Source organism: Candoia aspera, chromosome 2 (genome assembly GCF_035149785.1).
Source record: "Candoia aspera isolate rCanAsp1 chromosome 2, rCanAsp1.hap2, whole genome shotgun sequence".
NCBI lineage: Eukaryota > Metazoa > Chordata > Lepidosauria > Squamata > Boidae > Candoia > Candoia aspera.
Window position 1 is genome coordinate 19562196 of NC_086154.1, and position 16954 is coordinate 19579149.

Here is a 16954-nt window from a genome sequence, read left to right on the forward strand (position 1 = left end):
GTGAAGCTGGTAATAAAGCTACTCTTCATCTGTTTATAAACATCTAATCAGAAAGAGTATCTGTGACTACTAATGGGTCATCTGATATGGCCATTCAAAGCTTTGTTTGAATTGTGCAGAGATTCAATTTTTGAATCCTAAGCAGTGGTCAGTACAGGCCATAGGATTTCCTTTTTGCTAATCTAAAAAGAGTCCCTTGGAAAAGCTTTTTGAGTCAGTAGATTGACTGAGCATTTGCATACTATATTTCTTAACTGAAATACTCAGTTTGCCAATTTAGAAGTGAGAATTGGACTCACTTTTGAATCAAACAGTGCCTTGGGGAGAGGCAATTGCACATGGAGATGGCACTCTAGGCCAGGCAACTTAACTTTTGGGGTAGAGCATCCTGCTTCACCAGTTCAGCCCATATCTATTTAATGTGACTTATAAATCCACAACCAGAAAACATAGCTGTTTCAAAGTTGGTATGTTCCTTTAATAAGGGATTATACATTTTGTTGACCCCTGTTGTCAATTGATACATTGACATCTTTCTTGGTTTATGCTCTGTTGCCTGGTTGGTAATACTGTATGTAGCTTCTGGATATGATAAATGTGAAGAAATGCTGCTTCTGAGAAAAGAGGGAGATATAAGAGCCAGTTTGGTCCAGTGGTTAAGGTGCTGGGCTAGAAACCAGGAGACTGAGAGTTCTAGTCCCGCCTTAGGCATGAAAGCCAGCTGGGTGACCTTGGGCCAGTCACTCCCTCTCAGCCCAACTCACCTCACAGAGTTGTTGTTGTGGGGAAAATAGGAGGAGGAAGGAGTATTAGGTATGTTCAGGCTTGAGTTATTTATGAAAATAATAAAGGGATAATAAATAAAATAAGATGTGGAACGGGAGAGAAGCAGTCGCAAGATAGAAGGTTACCCTGGCAGCCTGCTGATGTTTCGGACTATGACTGTTACTGTCTCCAGCCAGTGTGGCCATGTGAAGATAACGAGAGTTGCAGTCCAATGCATCTGAAGGGTGCCAGAGGCTGAACTATAGATAAATGTGATTGCCTAATCCTCCTCTCTTAATTAGCTTTTTATGGCACATGTTTTGGGAGATTGAAATTTCAAGAATTTTCTCCTTTGTTGGGAAGACCCATGATTCTCAGCAAAGGCAGGAGCTGGGCCCTTCAGTTTAACTGCAGAGTTAATGAGACATGGGAATGACTTACAAACTGGGCTTCTTTTGACTTTGCTTGGAATACATTTCCACATCTCTATGATGGTAGATTCTAGAACAAAGGTCTGCTCAAGTGCTCCTCCTGGTGGCATGTCTAGTCGGTATGACAGTACACAGTTTAGTGAAATGGGGAATAACCCAAAGACATATAGACTGCAAAACCTGCGTTAATCTCTGTCGTGCTGGTTGACTTGAAAAATTTGACAGGGTAATTGTACCCTGCAGATAAAAAAAAAGTGCTAAAACCTGTGCTCTCAGTAAGAAGCGCATGGATGTGCCCTCCGTAGAGTCCCAGAGTTGATTGTCTTGCATCGTCCCCTCCCTTGTTTTTGTTCCTATCACTGTGGACAGGGTATTGCTGCTACATCAGTGCCTGGAAAAGGGGTCTCTGGGACAACATAGCTAGACAAGCAGTTGTTAAACACAAGGCACTTAAGAACCACAGTATCCTGGCTTGCTTTCTCTGCCAAACTCCATATGCAAAGCACTTTGAATTGTATCCTTTTTGCGCCTGAAGGACACAGAAACCACAAAGGTGGTACTGGTTTTTGTAGCACACACCACTCTCTCTCTTTACTCCTTTGTGTTTTTGATGCTGTCTTTCCTCATGTATGTTACCTGTCCAGCAGCTAGATGCCAGCCAGACTCTATAAGATAATGCCACCACAAAGCATTGCATGTGGTTCCTCTGAACTCTTCTACATTGCCAAGCACAAACCTGGCCCCCCTTCATGGAAGCTGGCTTTTGCCATGGATGTCCTCTTCCACTTCGTACTTGTGGCCAACTACCATTTGTACAATATGCTGCATAAACTTTGGCAGAACATTATATCATATTTTCTCTGACCGCTGGTAACTTGGATTCTCAACAACTTCACTTCTCGGAGCAACCTTGGTACTCGGTGGAAAGAGGAGGTGCAGAGTGTTCTAACTCATATTTGGTATTACTAGTTTGAATGAGCCTCTAGCAACCTCGCTGGAGTGGTGCATCTTTTTTTCAGTTTATCATGCAGGATCGTCCCAAGATTCTCTGTCTCAGCATTACATATACAGCCCACATTTCCCAGTTTTAATGTTTGTATGTTCTTGGACAGCCTTGTGTGGTGCAAGGCGACTTGAGTGTTATGTTTTCACCAAGGAGGAAGGGAGCAAAATCAAATTGTCTTTATTTTTAATGAAGTGGATTTTTCCCCCCTTTGGTTTTCAAATTGTAGCAGATGATCTCACTCTGCCATTCTTCTACAGTAAAAATGGTGCTTCAAAATACACTTGGTTGTCTCTTTTGTCTTTCATGTTCTTTCTCTTCTGGGAACATACCAGGAGCTGAGCAGAAATTATGTGAGAATGATAGGTTTCAGAGAAGCTGATTGCTTGGGTTCAGAAATGCCAGTTTTATGCATGGGAAGCAAGGCGGCCATGTTTTGCTAATACTTCCAAATATTTTGTTCACATCTCTTGAGCTGCTAGTAAACGTTACGCTAAACTGCTTCACCACCACTAGGAGTTAGTTAATGTTAGAGAAAGTGTTTGCTTAATTGGATGTTTCCTTATCCTGAATCAAGCTGATGGCCTTCGGTTAAGTTGGATTGTACCTCCCAACATCTATAGCCAGGATGACCAGCGACAACACTGGCTAGGGACGTTGGGAAGCTCCAGGTCAACGCATCTGAGGAGGATCAGCCTGGAAAACCATGGCATGGAGTGAACCTGTTCACTGGTGGGAAGAGCACTGTTGTGATGCAAGCTCCCCCTGTTTTGCACACACCTGTGATATCACAACACCCATAGAAAAGGGGCAGGACTTCCTTTCATCAGTCTTGCTTTCATCTAGGTTCCTGTGCTATCGTTCTCAGAGTCACAGAAGCTACTGAGCTCTCCCATCAGGTCTAGGTGATAATCACAGGGGGGTGGGGGGGACCACAGCACTGTAATAGAGTCTCATAATTAAATCTACATGCTTCTAAATGCATTTAATTCAACTTGTTAAACACATCTACATTTGAGAAAAAAAATCTTCACTCTATATTTCAGTAGAGTTGCTAATTAGAATGTCTACGGCAGTGTTTCTCAACCTTGGCCACTTTCAAATGTGTGGACTTCAACTCCCAGAATTCTCCAGCCAGACTTGCTAACCCTAACCCTCGCTGGCTGGGGAATTCTGGGAGTTGAAGTCCACACATAGGAAAGTGGCTAAGGTTGAGAAACACTGGTCTAGAGAACCTATCAAAAGAAAAAGGGATCCAGCCTCTTCTTGATTATTTTCCTCCTCTTCTGCTTCCCCAGATATGTCACAAGGAACCTTGGAGGCCTTGCTCTTACTTCATGTAGAGGAGGGAAATTCTATCAGTTACTTTGGCACTCCACCAGGTGACCTCCTAGCTCCTGTTCTACAATAGTCTTGGAACAGCATTCCCTTCTGTCTTACCATTATTTCTGAGTACAGTGTGCTTGCGGTCTTGTTCCCAGCTACCAGAATCTTTGTGGTATTTTAGGCATCTGTAAGCTCACAACACCCTCCACTCCCCCCACCCCATGACAGTTCTAGCCAGAGTGTGCTGGGTCTGCATGGGAGTACTAAAACTTTACACATCCTTAATGTTACAGATCATGAGAAGGTGGGAAGCTGTCTTACACCGGAGGCCACTCTTTGTCCATCTAGCCCACCTCTGGTCTGGCAGCAGTTGTCCAGACCTCAGTGAGAGTTTTTCTCATTGCATTACTATTGGAGATGTCAAGGAGTACATTTGGGATCTTCTGCCTGAAAGCAGAGAACTACATTCCTTTGAAGTTCCACTTTGCGTTGATGAAGCAAAATCCAAACTTTTTAACTGAAGTGAACAATTGACCAGATGGAAAGAAGGGCTATGGAAAGTGACCTAAGGGGATTGTTAACAGATGGGTTTTTCATGGAAATTCACAACTTGAATATCAAGGGAAAAAATGCTTCAGAAGATTTTGTACGTTATAAACCTGACACATCCTTAGACACCATCTAGAAATGGTGAGGGACAGCTTTAAAAGCACTCTCTTGAAGCTCAAAAGTTTCAGCGAATGTCAGGCGTCATCCCATAGGTGGAGATGAACCACTTAGGTGAGCTCATGAGAACTCCAGAAACTCCAGATAAGTAATATGAATTGAAGAAGAAGCTATAATTCAATAATTATATGATCCAAGAACAAGCCCTATATATAGAAAAAATGTTCAACCCTCTTGGGATGAGTTTTTCTCTGGACCCTTCTTTTAAAGGAACTGGTCTGTTCCCATCTGTCCTGCATTTTTCTAACAGTCTGGTGTGTTGTCATATTTTTTTTGTCACAAATGCTTTTCTCCTTCTATCATCAAGACTTCAAGGGATTTCTATAGAAGTCTAGTTATCAAAACCTAATATAATTTCAGATCATTAGGCTATAACTGCACTTGTAAAATCAATAAGTCCTTTGTATAATGTGCTCTACTGTCCATTAGATTAGCAGAAAGTGAGCTGTGCTGCAACCTGGTTGCCTGTCTGTAGGTACCAGAACATTAAGTCTGTGGAATTACACTGTAAAAGTGGCATGAACACAACCATCCTGGACAATTTCCAAATGAAAAAGTCCATTTAGGGTCATAATGCTTTTTCTCACACTGTGATTGGTCCAGGAAAGGAACAGCCTCTTGCGGCATTCATAAATTCTTCCTTAATTTTTTAAACAATGTTTTTGGTCTAATTTTAATTCCTTTCAAAAGCCAGTAGATGGCAGATGTTATGAATTAAATGTTTTGTTCCATTGGTCCAAAGCTATAAGTCAAAGTATTTTAAAAAAAAGAATTGCTATAGTTACTGGGTGGCAAGTCATAAAGCACAATGTTTTTAAGTTATTTAATAATGACTATTATCGTTTTCAGCTAAATCAATCTGGAGTCCTAACATTTTGCATACAGAAATATCCCCATACCAAAAAAGGGAAACACTAAAGAATGTTCAAACTATCAAACAGTGGCACTTATTTCACATGCCAGTAAGGTAATGCTCAAGATCCTGCAAGGTAGACTTCAGCAATTCATGGAGCGAGAATTGCCAGATGTACAAGCTGGGTTTAAAAAACGCAGAGGAACTAGGGACCAAATTGCCAATATCTGCTGGATAATGGAAAAAGCCAGGGAGTTTCAGAAAAACATCTATTTCTGTTTTATTGACTATTCTAAAGCCTTTGACTGTGTGGACCATAACAAATTGTGGCAAGTTCTTAGCGGTATGGGGATACCAAGTCATCTTGTCTGCCTCCTGAGGAATCTGTATAACAACCAAGTAGCAACGGTAAGAACAGACCACAGAACAACGGACTGGTTTAAGATTGGGAAAGGAGTACAGCAGGGCTGTATACTCTCACCCTACCTATTCAACTTGTACGCAGAACACATCATGCGACATGCTGGGCTTGAGGAATCCAAGGCTGGAGTTAAAATCGCTGGAAGAAACACTAACATTCTCAGATATGCAGATGATACCACTTTGATGGCTGAAAGTGAGGAGGAACTGAGGAGCCTTATGATGAAGGTGAAAGAAGAAAGTGCAAAAGTGGGGTTACAGTTAAACCTCAGAAAAACCAAGATTATGGCAACCAGCTTGATTGATAACTGGCAAACAGAGGGAGAAAACATAGAGGCAGTGACAGACTTTGTATTTCTAGGTGCAAAAATTATTGCAGACGCTGACTGCAGCCAGGAAATCAGAAGACATTTAATTCTTGGGAGGAGAGCAATGACAAATCTCAATAAAATAGTTAAGAGCAGAGACATCACACTGACAACAAAGGTCCGCATAGTTAAAGCAATGGTGTTCCCCATAGTAATGTATGGCTGCGAGAGCTGGACCATAAGGAAGGCTGAGAGAAGAAAGATCGATGCTTTTGAACTGTGGTGTTGGAGGAAAATTCTGAGAGTGCCTTGGACTGCAAGAAGATCAAACCAGTCCATCCTCCAGGAAATAAAGCCAGACTGCTCACTTGAGGGAATGATATTAAAGGGAAAACTGAAATACTTTGGCCACATAATGAGAAGACAGGACATCCTGGAGAAGATGCTGGTGCTAGGGAGAGTGGAGGGCAAAAGGAAGAGGGGCTGACCAAGGGCAAGGTGGATGGATGATATTCTAGAGGTGACGGACTCGTCCCTGGGGGAGCTGGGGGTGTTGACGACCGACAGGAAGCTCTGGCATGGGCTGGTCCATGAAGTCACGAAGAGTCGGAAGCGACTGAATGAATAAACAACAAAAAGCCATAATTCTCCAGAATGCCAAATTCAGCAGACTTTGAATGCAGCAGACAAAATTTCTCTTCAGCTTTTACTCCAACAAAGTCTGTCACTTCCAAAGCAGCCCCCACAGTTGACATCATTTGCTTCAATCAATTTAAGGTCAAAGAAGAATGGTGTCCGTTGCATGAATTTGTTTTTAATGGACACCCTTTCCCCTTAAATTTTGTGTCAAATGGAGGTTTTAGGGTATGCAGCATAGCCCCTATTGGACTATTTCTCCATTGTTCTCCTTTGCTTTACTTTGTCTGAGCCAGACACAGCTTTTGGTCCCACTTCCTGAATGCTGTTAATGAGGAAAAGCATTGTTTCTCAGGATATGGTTGTGGGATGAGTTGGTAGTTCTTCAGTTGGATAGGAATAGGAATAACAGAGGAAGCACTGTTAATGGTTAGTTAACACCATTATCTAATAACAAAGGAAGCACAATTGTAATCAGATCCATTCATACCCAATATACACATATTTCCCATTCTACCTGCTCCATAGAAAACCTGATGGAGGAATGCTGTTCTTTGGAGTGTCTAGTAGCAAACATTTTAGTTTTCAGAAAGGCACATTCAGGATCAGGGTGGTCTGGCTCATACCTGTGGGAGAGGTAGACTGGATCTTCTAATATCATGGGCCAATAATAAGCCATGTCTTCCTCAGAAGGCCTTCTATGCTCTCCCTGCCTCCCCAATTAACTGAGCTGTTAGCAAGGAAAGCCACACTTGTGTGGTGAATAGTCCCCTCCTTCCCTCCTTTTAATCAGAAGGGGGCACTTCCCTTTGTCTTTGCTACTGAAATGGGCTTCTTGTAAAACATTATTTGCAGGCAGCTTCTCAGAATTGAGATTTTTTTCCCCATGAAAACAGTGTTTCAATTCCTCTGTTCTGCTTGAGAATTAATAACAGAAATAGTAGGCTCATGGTCAAGAGCAGTGTTTCTCAACCTTGGCAGCTTTAAGATGTGTGGACTTTATGCTGGTTGGGGAATTCTGGGAGTTGAAGTCCACACATCTTAAAGTCGCCAAGGTTGAGAAACACTGATCAAGAGAGACATATTCCATCCCCACCCCCACCCCAAAGAAATTCACGGTGTGCAATTGCAAAGAAAGAACTGGAAAATGAAAAATTACATTCTCTCCTTTATTTGGAAAACAGTTTTATAAGTGAGTGAGTGAGTGAGTGAGTGAGTGAGTGAGTGAGTGAATGAATGAATGAATGAATGAATGAATGACTTTATTGCAGCCATGGACCTTTTTGGATAACAAAATGAAGTTCCAAAAACTAGTCACTGACAATTACTAACCATCTGTGGGTGGTGTTTACACGATGGAGCATTTAAGGAAAGAAAATGATCATCAAGTAAATAGTGCAAATAAAACATCTCCAAGTGCCCTGGAAATTTAGATAAAAGACGGGTGATAATAAGGCAGATGTCCTGCAAGAACTGAGAATAAAAAGTATTCCTATCTTTTCCAGAGTTTGAAATGTTCAGGAGACAAAACAATATGTTGTAGTACAACTCCCTTCCTCCTCAGACCACATGGCCATTGGCTGGGGATTCTAGGTGATTTAGTCCAACACATCTAAAAGATACCTGGTTAAGGAATGCTATTCTTAGCTGTTTACAATTAATATGTAATTACCATTTCAAATACAGTTGCATGCATACATATGTATATGCTTTGGGTATGAATGTCCATGCCCTTATTCTTGTACAAGCTTGAATATGTGCATAAATCCTAAGAATACACATACAGTGTAACTTTTGCATGCTGCTACTTAGGAATATTTGGCAAACATGCATTAACTAAACTCCAAGACATCGATTTTTAGTTTTGATTATAAACAAATGCTGAGATTCTCAGAAATCCATATTTTCGGATAGGAATTCCTTCTTTTACTGAAAACAGCTTGGTTAAAAATGCAGTGGCCATGTCTCTAAGAATCAGTCATTTGTGCTGAAACTTGGAATGAGAAGAATTTTAGCTCTTGAAAACCAGCCTCTGAATAAAGTGCACCCCTGTGCCAAAGCAAGAATACGCCTGAGAGGCAAGATAAGGAACTCATGTCTTCCCCATTTAGCTCTAAAACAAAAACCAACAGTTGTATCTGAAATCATGTTGCCTATTTGATGTCATGCAATCTAATATTTTACTGTTAGTGAAAGAATTTATATTACTTATTCGAACTGTAAGAGTTTTTAATCTATGTTTTGCATTTTTTTTTCACACTGTTCTTTCAATGGTCCTGTATAAATAAGTGATTCCCCCCCCCCAGCTTTTTTTATAGGCTTTTATGGTTTGGCAAAGCTTGTCAAGGTTTAATTAGAGATTAGACGCTATTTATTCTTCATTATATGGTTGCTAAGCACATATCCAGTGTTCACATGCTGAGATTTATATCTTAAATCGTCTAGTCAAATAACAGTTGAACATATTCATGGCCGTCAAGAGTATTGCGGCAAAAATCTTGATTGTCTCAGCCACACACTAATGCAATTTGTGCAGTCTTGTAGCAAAATTATGTCTCCCTAATTTGATTTACTTTTGGATAAGTCTATCAAGGCTCCCACCCCAGCACCCTTAGCTCAAGCTACCAACATTCACTGGCAAAATAGCCTGTTTTCCATACCATGATTGTTTAGGCTCCCCCCCACCCCTAAAACATTAAGGCAAAAATGGGTGTGAGAAACTTCTGGAAATCCCCTTTATCCCCTTTAATCTTCCCAAAACAGCCCCAAATTCCATTGCTGAAATTCAGCTATTTTCCCACAAAATTTCAGCAGCACACTTTGGGGGGGGGTCTTTGTAAAGGTGGGAGTGGGAGAGGGCTGCCTTCTGGGACACTTCTTGCTCCCATTCCCACCCTTAATACCCCCCCCCCCCACCATGGGCCAAGAAAAAAAGCACAATCTTGCCCCTTCCTGTGATGATACAGCCTTCATGAGTCACCTCCTAAATGATTCTTTAATTTTAATTTAATTTAGTAGGCCTGTAATTTCTGGGAAAATTGCCCTCTGCTCTTGTCAGGAGTATCTGCAGGGTGTGGTCAAGAAAGTCAAGGTGGCGGCTGTGAGGGTGAGATCGAAGCTCCACTCATTTTTTATGTACACACATTAGAAAAGGCAGAACTTTGACAGAGCCACCATCTTCACTTTTTTTTTACCGTATCGTATTGTTGGAAGGGTTCAAGGCAACCCCCCCTTCTCTCTCAGCCCGCCATTTTCGAAACACTGCTTCCCCCAGTATTGCCTTCCCCTTGAGCAAGGTAAAGGGTTAAAAGTTAAAAAATAGACCGGGTTCATACAAAGAGGATGCTAGAAAATTAAAATATGACAGGAAACCCCAACTGTTTAGATGAAAGATTCCCTTCAGGCTTAATCAGAGACCTTGTAAGACAAGAGGTCTCTCCTTCACAGAATTTAGCAGAGCCCATTCAGGTGAACAGCCAAACAGATCTCCATAATCAAATAACAAAAGATCCCTTCCAAGGTGAACTGTCCAGGCTAGTAGAAAAGGCCAGAGCCCAGCAGGGACCTGGATTGTCAGAACAGGAAACACAAACAGCAGGGGGCCTGGCCACAGAGCGCCTCCTCTCTGAACTCCGGTAAACTGCACTTTTCTGAGAGGTTCTTAGAGGGCGGAAACACTTTTGCATAACAACAGCCAAGCTTTCCTATATAAATGGCTTGTGGGGGAAATACAGGTTTGGCTACCTCCAACCAGTAGACTCTGTACATGCCATTGGAAAATAAAATCACCCCTGTTTAAGCCTAAGAACTTTCATTCCTGGCTCAAAAGGGACCTGGTAAGATTTCCTTCCAACACTATGGACACCCCTGGCTGCTGCATAGGATAACAGCTGTCAAGGTCAGTCCTGTGCATTACAATTAAGACCTCATTTAAACTTTTTAAAAAGTGCATTGCAATGCAGACAAATTTACCTGCATGTTCATATAGAAGTGAGTTCCTTGAAATTGAATTTAACAGTTTCAGCGTGGTTCTGATAGTGGCCAAATTGTCTGCAGATGTATTCAGAAGGAAGTGTTGCTTAATTCAAAATGATTTACTGCCTGGTAAATGTACCTTGTACTGCAGCCAGATGTTACTAAGTTAACTTTATTTATTTGTTTGTTTGTTTATTTATTTATTTTCTATCCCGCCTTTATTATTTTTATAAATAACTCAAGGCGGGGAACATGCCTAATACTCCTTCCTCCTCCTCTTTTCCCCACAACAACAACCCTCTGAGGTGGGTTGGGCTGAGAGAGAGGGACTGGCCCAAGGTCACCCAGCCGGCTTGCATGCCTAAGGCGGGACCAGAACTCTCAGACTTCTGCTTTCTAGCCCATTGCCTTAACCACTAGAACAAATTTTGTAAGTAAGTCCCACTGAATTCATTTAAATTTATTCTCTGACAAATGAGCATACGAATGCAACTTTAGCTTTATTTGGCCACTGTCCAGGTTCAAGGGAATGGCTTGGTGCCAGTCATAAGCAGGTGAAAAGTAGTGGTGCCATGGTAATGCCCAAACAAGAAGCATAAAGAACCTGAATACCATCATATGGCAGCAGGTCAGACCCTTAACTCAGAACACAGGAATTTAGTTGTAGAGAAGACAGATAAACAAATAATGGGAAGGAAGTGGGAATGGTAAAGGGCAAATAGAATAGAGGAAGCTAGAAACGGGACCTTAGAAAGGAATGAATAAATAAAAATTCAGGTTCAGTCCTGGTCTCCTTCCCTGCTCCATGTTCTAACAAGCAAGATGGCACATTCAAATTATATTTGGGCCTTCCATTCAGGACAAACCAGAGATTCTTACAAGTGGCCTGACTTCAGAAGGTCTGGGAGTTGGGGTCTGGAAAGGATCCAGAAAAAGGAAGTCTCAAGCAGACCCCTGCTGGACTATCAAGAATACCTTCACAGGTAAGTAGCTCCTTTTTTAAAAACCTAAATTAGAATAACTCTACATTCACACAACACACTAAACCTCAAACCTGGGTTAACAAAACACACTTGCTGATTGCATGTAATTTTATGCCAAATTAAGTCAGGTGTATTATCATGACCTGCTTCATACATCATGGGAAGAGAACTACTGGGCTCCTACAAGACAGCGAACCACATTTTATCCTAGTCTAGCATGGTGTGTGAACTCAACCACTGTGTGTCTGAAAAAAAGGAGTTGCAGCAGAACAGGCTGTAAGATTTCCTGCCATCTTACTGATTGATATTCTACTTCAAGACAAATGCAAGTTACTCTTATCTGTAAACCCCTGTACGGCCTTTGACCCATATCCTTCGTCCTATATCAGTGTCTGCTTTGGTTGAATAAGAACCTGCTAGTTCTACTGTGGCTTTCTCAGATTAGAGTAGCCATTCCCAACCTTATACTCTCCAGATGTGTTAGAACCAGAGCTCCCTCAGTTCCCAGTTATTCCAATCGGGGGGAGAATGAGTTGGAAGTCTGGCAGAGAAGAGCAGACCTACAGCCCAAGGTCCTATGTCTCACATCTGTTGAGACCTGCTGGAGCTCCCCTTCGTTGAAGATGCAAAACACCTTTCATTCAATTTCTGCTTCCTTGAGTTGAGTCAATTTATTAATGTAGTTAATAGATACAATTCTGTACCGTCTCCCACACACCCAGATCTTAAAGCAGTGTACCCTAACACTATCAATACATTAAGATAATGTTAAAATAAAATCATTAACAAAAAAGGGATGGAAAAGAAACAAATAAATCTGGAGTATTCATCCAGGATTCATGCAAAGTTGGCCTGGGTGAAGTGATAGATCTTTGAAGTGCCTAAAAGATGGAATATTAGGAATTTGGGGCATTTCATGGGGACAGCCGATCCAGTACACAACCTATGTCACAGGCAAGGCCCTCCTGTGATCAAGCACAACGTGGTATTCTGTCAATCTCAGCATCTGCAGCAGGGCCTCCTCTGATCTTACTGATCAACCAGGTCTATCATTTTTACTACGGCTACCAGATTTGGGCTGCAAAGACCCAGGCAGCCCAAAAGTGCAAGGCTGACTACACCGATATCCAGAATTAGAATTGCTCCAATGCCTTTCCCTTTAACATGATTTAACGCAGTGCTTTTGAGCGTGTACAATTGGCTTGTGTAAAGTGTGTGCCCTATTGGAGAAATCAAAAGACATAGCCACAGATTTAAGGCACAACACAGATGATCAGAGAACATGGTTTCTAAACAGGCTATGATTGCTAGATCACAACTTGGGAAAATATGCCCTTACTATTCCTGTTCCTTGTATGCACCTGTCACTAATGCTCCCTTGGCTTCCTGTTAGCTTCATCGGCTTCCCAAATCCTGGAAAGATACAGGTTTGTCTGTTTGTTTGTTTGTTTTACCAAATTACTCATCCTTCCCACTCCTTTCCTTGGTATCCAGCACAGAAATGCAGACTCTTGATCTTCTACCAAATTCCTGCAAAGGATCAGCGCAGGAGGGACCAGAATGACCCATCCCTCTTCTACCAGTTCACTGCATGTCTGTATCAACTATTTTCCTTCTGTGCACCAGCAACGTTGCTTCCTCTCCTGTCATCTGCTCATTCACCTGATCACCAATGACCGAGCAAGCTGTTCAAGCCAAAGTGGGCTGCTAGTTATTTTCAGGAGCCGGGTTTGTCACTGAGGCCTTCTCTTATTTTCTTTTTTTCTTTCTCCCTAGACTCCTGGGCTCTGAAAAAGCTTCCTATTTCTTGAAGCCACCTACCACAGAGAAGCCAGTTACCCCACGGGTGAGGCGTCTGCTGGCGGCTGGTGTTGGTAAGGCATTTCCTGGTTCAGAGAGAACCTTCTTTGCTATTTTCCTTCACCCTCGTGGAGTATGATAAAGTGGAACCAAGAGATTATGATTGTTACAGACTAGCAGGCCTGTAACTAGGGTCTGTGTCACCCGGGGCAAACGTGGATTCCGCACCCATTTTGGCGCCCCCCCAGTGCTAATTTTGGCACCCCCCCAGTGCGGCGCCCAGGGCACATCTGTTGGCTTTCTTCCTAATATTATGCAATTAAAGTGAAAAAAAGGAGCACATCACTGCCTGCGGTACTTCAGCTTGTCTAGGTCCTGAGTCTTTGGCAGCCAGGAATGTTTTGCACCCTTGGAAAGATTCCCGCTCCCATCAGGTGCTCTTTTACTTTCGAAGAACCTTCCAGCTCCTCAGGGCCCTGCTTTTCCTTGCAGGACTTTTCTCTATATAAAATTGTCTGTGGAGTGGGGACAGTGATGTCCTTTTCTTCTGGACCCTAATAAAAATGGAAATGAAACCAGGCGGTGAAGAATAATCTTTCCTGGTCAGTGTAGAACATCCTTCTCCAACGTGGTAGACTGCAGAAGGGCTGGGCTGGCCTAGAACCCCTATAGTTGTAGTCCAGCAGATCTGGGGGTACCATCGGAGAACACTTACTGAAAATAGTAGGTGGTTTACTCAAAGCTTTGAGTAAGATCTTTTCTTAAGGAAAGGTGAGATGGTCCATACTTTTTTTCTGAAGATCTAACCACGTTTCAGAATTGTTAACAAGTGTGACACTGCCATGTCCCATCTGTTGGAATGCAACATCACCTTCTCTGCCACACAGATATGGGGGCTGAGGAGGTATGGAGAGCCCTGCATGAAGAACCCAAGTGCCAACATGAGATTGCAGCAAGTAGGAAGGGCCATTCACTCTCTGAGCAGGTGAGAAGGATGGTTGTGATGAGAAAACAAGGCCTAGATAACCCTTTTATTGCCAAGTACTTATTTATGATATGTCAAGTTTCTCCTGAATTGGGACTTCCTCCTTTTTGAATGGTGCCATAATGAATTCATACATAAAGAAGTGGCAGCCTGTAGCCCAGATGTTTTTAGTCCAGATGTACAGACAACCTAAGGGTATTTCAAGCATAGTAAAATAAAAGTCTTGCTCATGATTTCACATAATGGAAAGGAAGTGTGTGGGTAGGCGTGGGTAGGGAGCTAATGACATATTTTACACTTGAAGTTAAATATGTTTTGTCTGTTAATGTTCTGGCTAATTACTTAAAAGCCAACATTATGGAACCTGTATATTTTTTGCAGAAAGCCATTCCCCAGCAATCTAGAAGTTGTCCATTCCTGGACCAGAGGAGTCACAGTCTTTAGCAACCAACTGACATCAGTTAGAAGCAGCGTGATAACTATATTTAAGCTTCATTTTCTGTTCTGCTGAAAAATAACTCAGTTCCTTTTATTGGCTCTGCTTTTCCTTACTGAGGTTTTTATCTTCAGACTCAGATAAAAAAAAATTACAGCTCTGGACTGCAGTCCCTCGGTGGGGCACTATAACTCTCATCATCCCCAACTAGCATAGCTATTGTAGACAACCAACTTCTGAGAGCTCCAAATTGGAGAAACAGGACTAGGCTATGAGAAGCTTCTGGTACAGCTGCAGCTGAAATCTGTCATTAATATCCAGAGAAATAGCTGGATTAGCATGAGTGTATAAGAAAAAAAGTTCCTTAATGGCACTTAGAATAACATATTTATTATGGCAGAATAAATGCTGAGGGTCTGGAGTTTTCAGCTGGCAAGATGACAAGAAGCACTGACAATAAGCAGTATAACAGTAATTGTTTATACCTTCCTGGCTTTGCTATGTTAATTAATACCTGCAGTTGAAGAGAAAGAAACCATTGTTTAAATCCGAACGGAATTGTATGTGTTGTCAGGAAGTTTGATCCTCTTTCTTTACACTGAAGTCAAGATAATAGTCCCCTTGTCCACCATAAGTGATAATCGCCATGGCAAAGTGAGGATGGTTGCATTGCCACCAATTGCTAATGTTGCAAGTGTCCCTCTAATGCGGTGTTTCTCAACCTTAGCCATTTTAAGATGTGTCGACTTCAGCTCAGAGAATACTCCAGCCAGCATTTTGTGTTCTCTGGTGTGCAGTCCAATGGGCACTAATTTGTCATGTACAGCCCCAACACAACTGTTCACTGTCCTATCCTTGCACAATGAGTTGAAAGCTGGGTTCTGCTGGTGCACTATACCTATGCTGTACATGCCCAGGGCCACACTGACAGGGTGCAAAATTCAAAATGAGCAGTGATGAGGTCTCAGCAGGAAGGGAGAGCAGCCAAGTGGCTTCTTCCAGCTGAGGGACAGAGGCTAAGGTGAGGGCACAGGATAGTGTTCAAGGCCACAGTGGTGGACATGGAGGTAGAAGTCAAGCCCTGCTGAAGCATTCAACTGAATGCTTGGAGCAGTGTTTCTCAACCTTGGCAACTTTAAAATGTGTGGACTTCAACTCCCAGAATTACCCAGCCACCCTTACTGGTTAGGGAATTCTGAGAGTTCCACACTGCTTCAAGTTGCCAAGGTTGAGAAACACTGCACTGAGGGCAGCCACAGGGAGGGTCAAAAAAGTTAAAATGGCCACTGCGTGCAATCAAAGCCCACTCCTTTTTTATGTCAACTTCATGCAAGGGGGTGACTGCTCTCTTGGTTTTTTTATGACCTCACATCCCCCCACCCCACCCCACCCCACCCCAGGATGCCCCTGTTTCTACTTGATATACAGCCATTGCCTGAAGCACTGCTGCCTCTTTCCAGGTGCCCTGGCTGGGACGTCCTGCTACCACCCAACGGCTACAGCAAGTGGCTAGCTGGCAGCACCGGCTATGTACGATGCATCGTCTCGGGAAGCAGCGCCAATATGCAGCCCTCTGTCTCCTGGCCATGAATCACCCTCCTGACCTCAATGACTCCTATGGAACTGAAGGCCCCACCCGCTACTTCCATACTACTTTGAGCAAGGAGCAGGTACCATCGCCTGGCATCAATCCTTCTTGGACATGCTGCTCCTCCAGCTGCAAGAGAAAAACACGGGAGCAACTTTCCCAACGCTACGCACATGATGCAAAGTAGATCCTGCCATCCCCAAGAAGTGACCCTGAATGAGGAAGGATGTTTCAACCCCATGTTGCATGTCCTCCATTCAGGAAGGAGATCAAGAGTTCTTGATAGATGATTCCTTCAGGTCCATCTAAAGCTGCCTTCTGCCCACCAGAGCAAAGCTACTTGTTATGCTGAATGAGTCTTTACATTTGGACGTGTTTTAGAATAAAACAGCTGCAAGGAACAGATGGCTGTAAACCAGTTCTCCTCATGCACCACTTGTAAATCACCTTCCTCCTCTTCCAGTAGTTATTGGTCCCAACACGAAATCAGTGCCACTCTATCACTGGATGTGTTTGATTGGTATCTATGGAAAAAAGAATCTGACCAGTTAGGGCTGGGTTTGCACAACATGAGGGATTCACCTCCCTGCACTAGCAGGACTCAATCAGTGACGACCAAGTCAGCTAGGAATGGGCATGTGTAATGCCCTCCTCTTAGCTGCCACAAAAGAGGTTGGAAGGTCTTTTTAACAAACAATAATATCACAGCAGCACAATAA

At 42.7% G+C, this 16954-nt stretch overlaps 1 protein-coding gene across 1 annotated transcript; it reads left to right on the plus strand.

The window, feature by feature from the left end:
• The first annotated feature begins 11237 nt into the window (after positions 1-11237).
• Positions 11238-16954, plus strand: LOC134489034 (uncharacterized). The gene is made up of 4 exons (XM_063291446.1): positions 11238-11426; positions 13203-13300; positions 14114-14211; positions 16108-16954. Exons 1-4 carry the CDS (start codon positions 11266-11268, stop codon positions 16420-16422), a joined length of 672 nt encoding a protein of 223 aa, XP_063147516.1. The 5' UTR covers positions 11238-11265; the 3' UTR covers positions 16423-16954.

Excerpts from the sequence above, each read along its gene's own strand:
- LOC134489034 (XM_063291446.1), top strand. The coding sequence starts at position 11,266 with ATGGCACATTCAAATTATATTTGGGCCTTCCATTCAGGACAAACCAGA. Across the intron at positions 13,301-14,113 it reads TCTGCTGGCGGCTGGTGTTG|ATATGGGGGCTGAGGAGGTA; the intron begins GTAAGGCATTTC and ends TCTGCCACACAG. Across the intron at positions 14,212-16,107 it reads GCCATTCACTCTCTGAGCAG|GTGCCCTGGCTGGGACGTCC; the intron begins GTGAGAAGGATG and ends GCCTCTTTCCAG.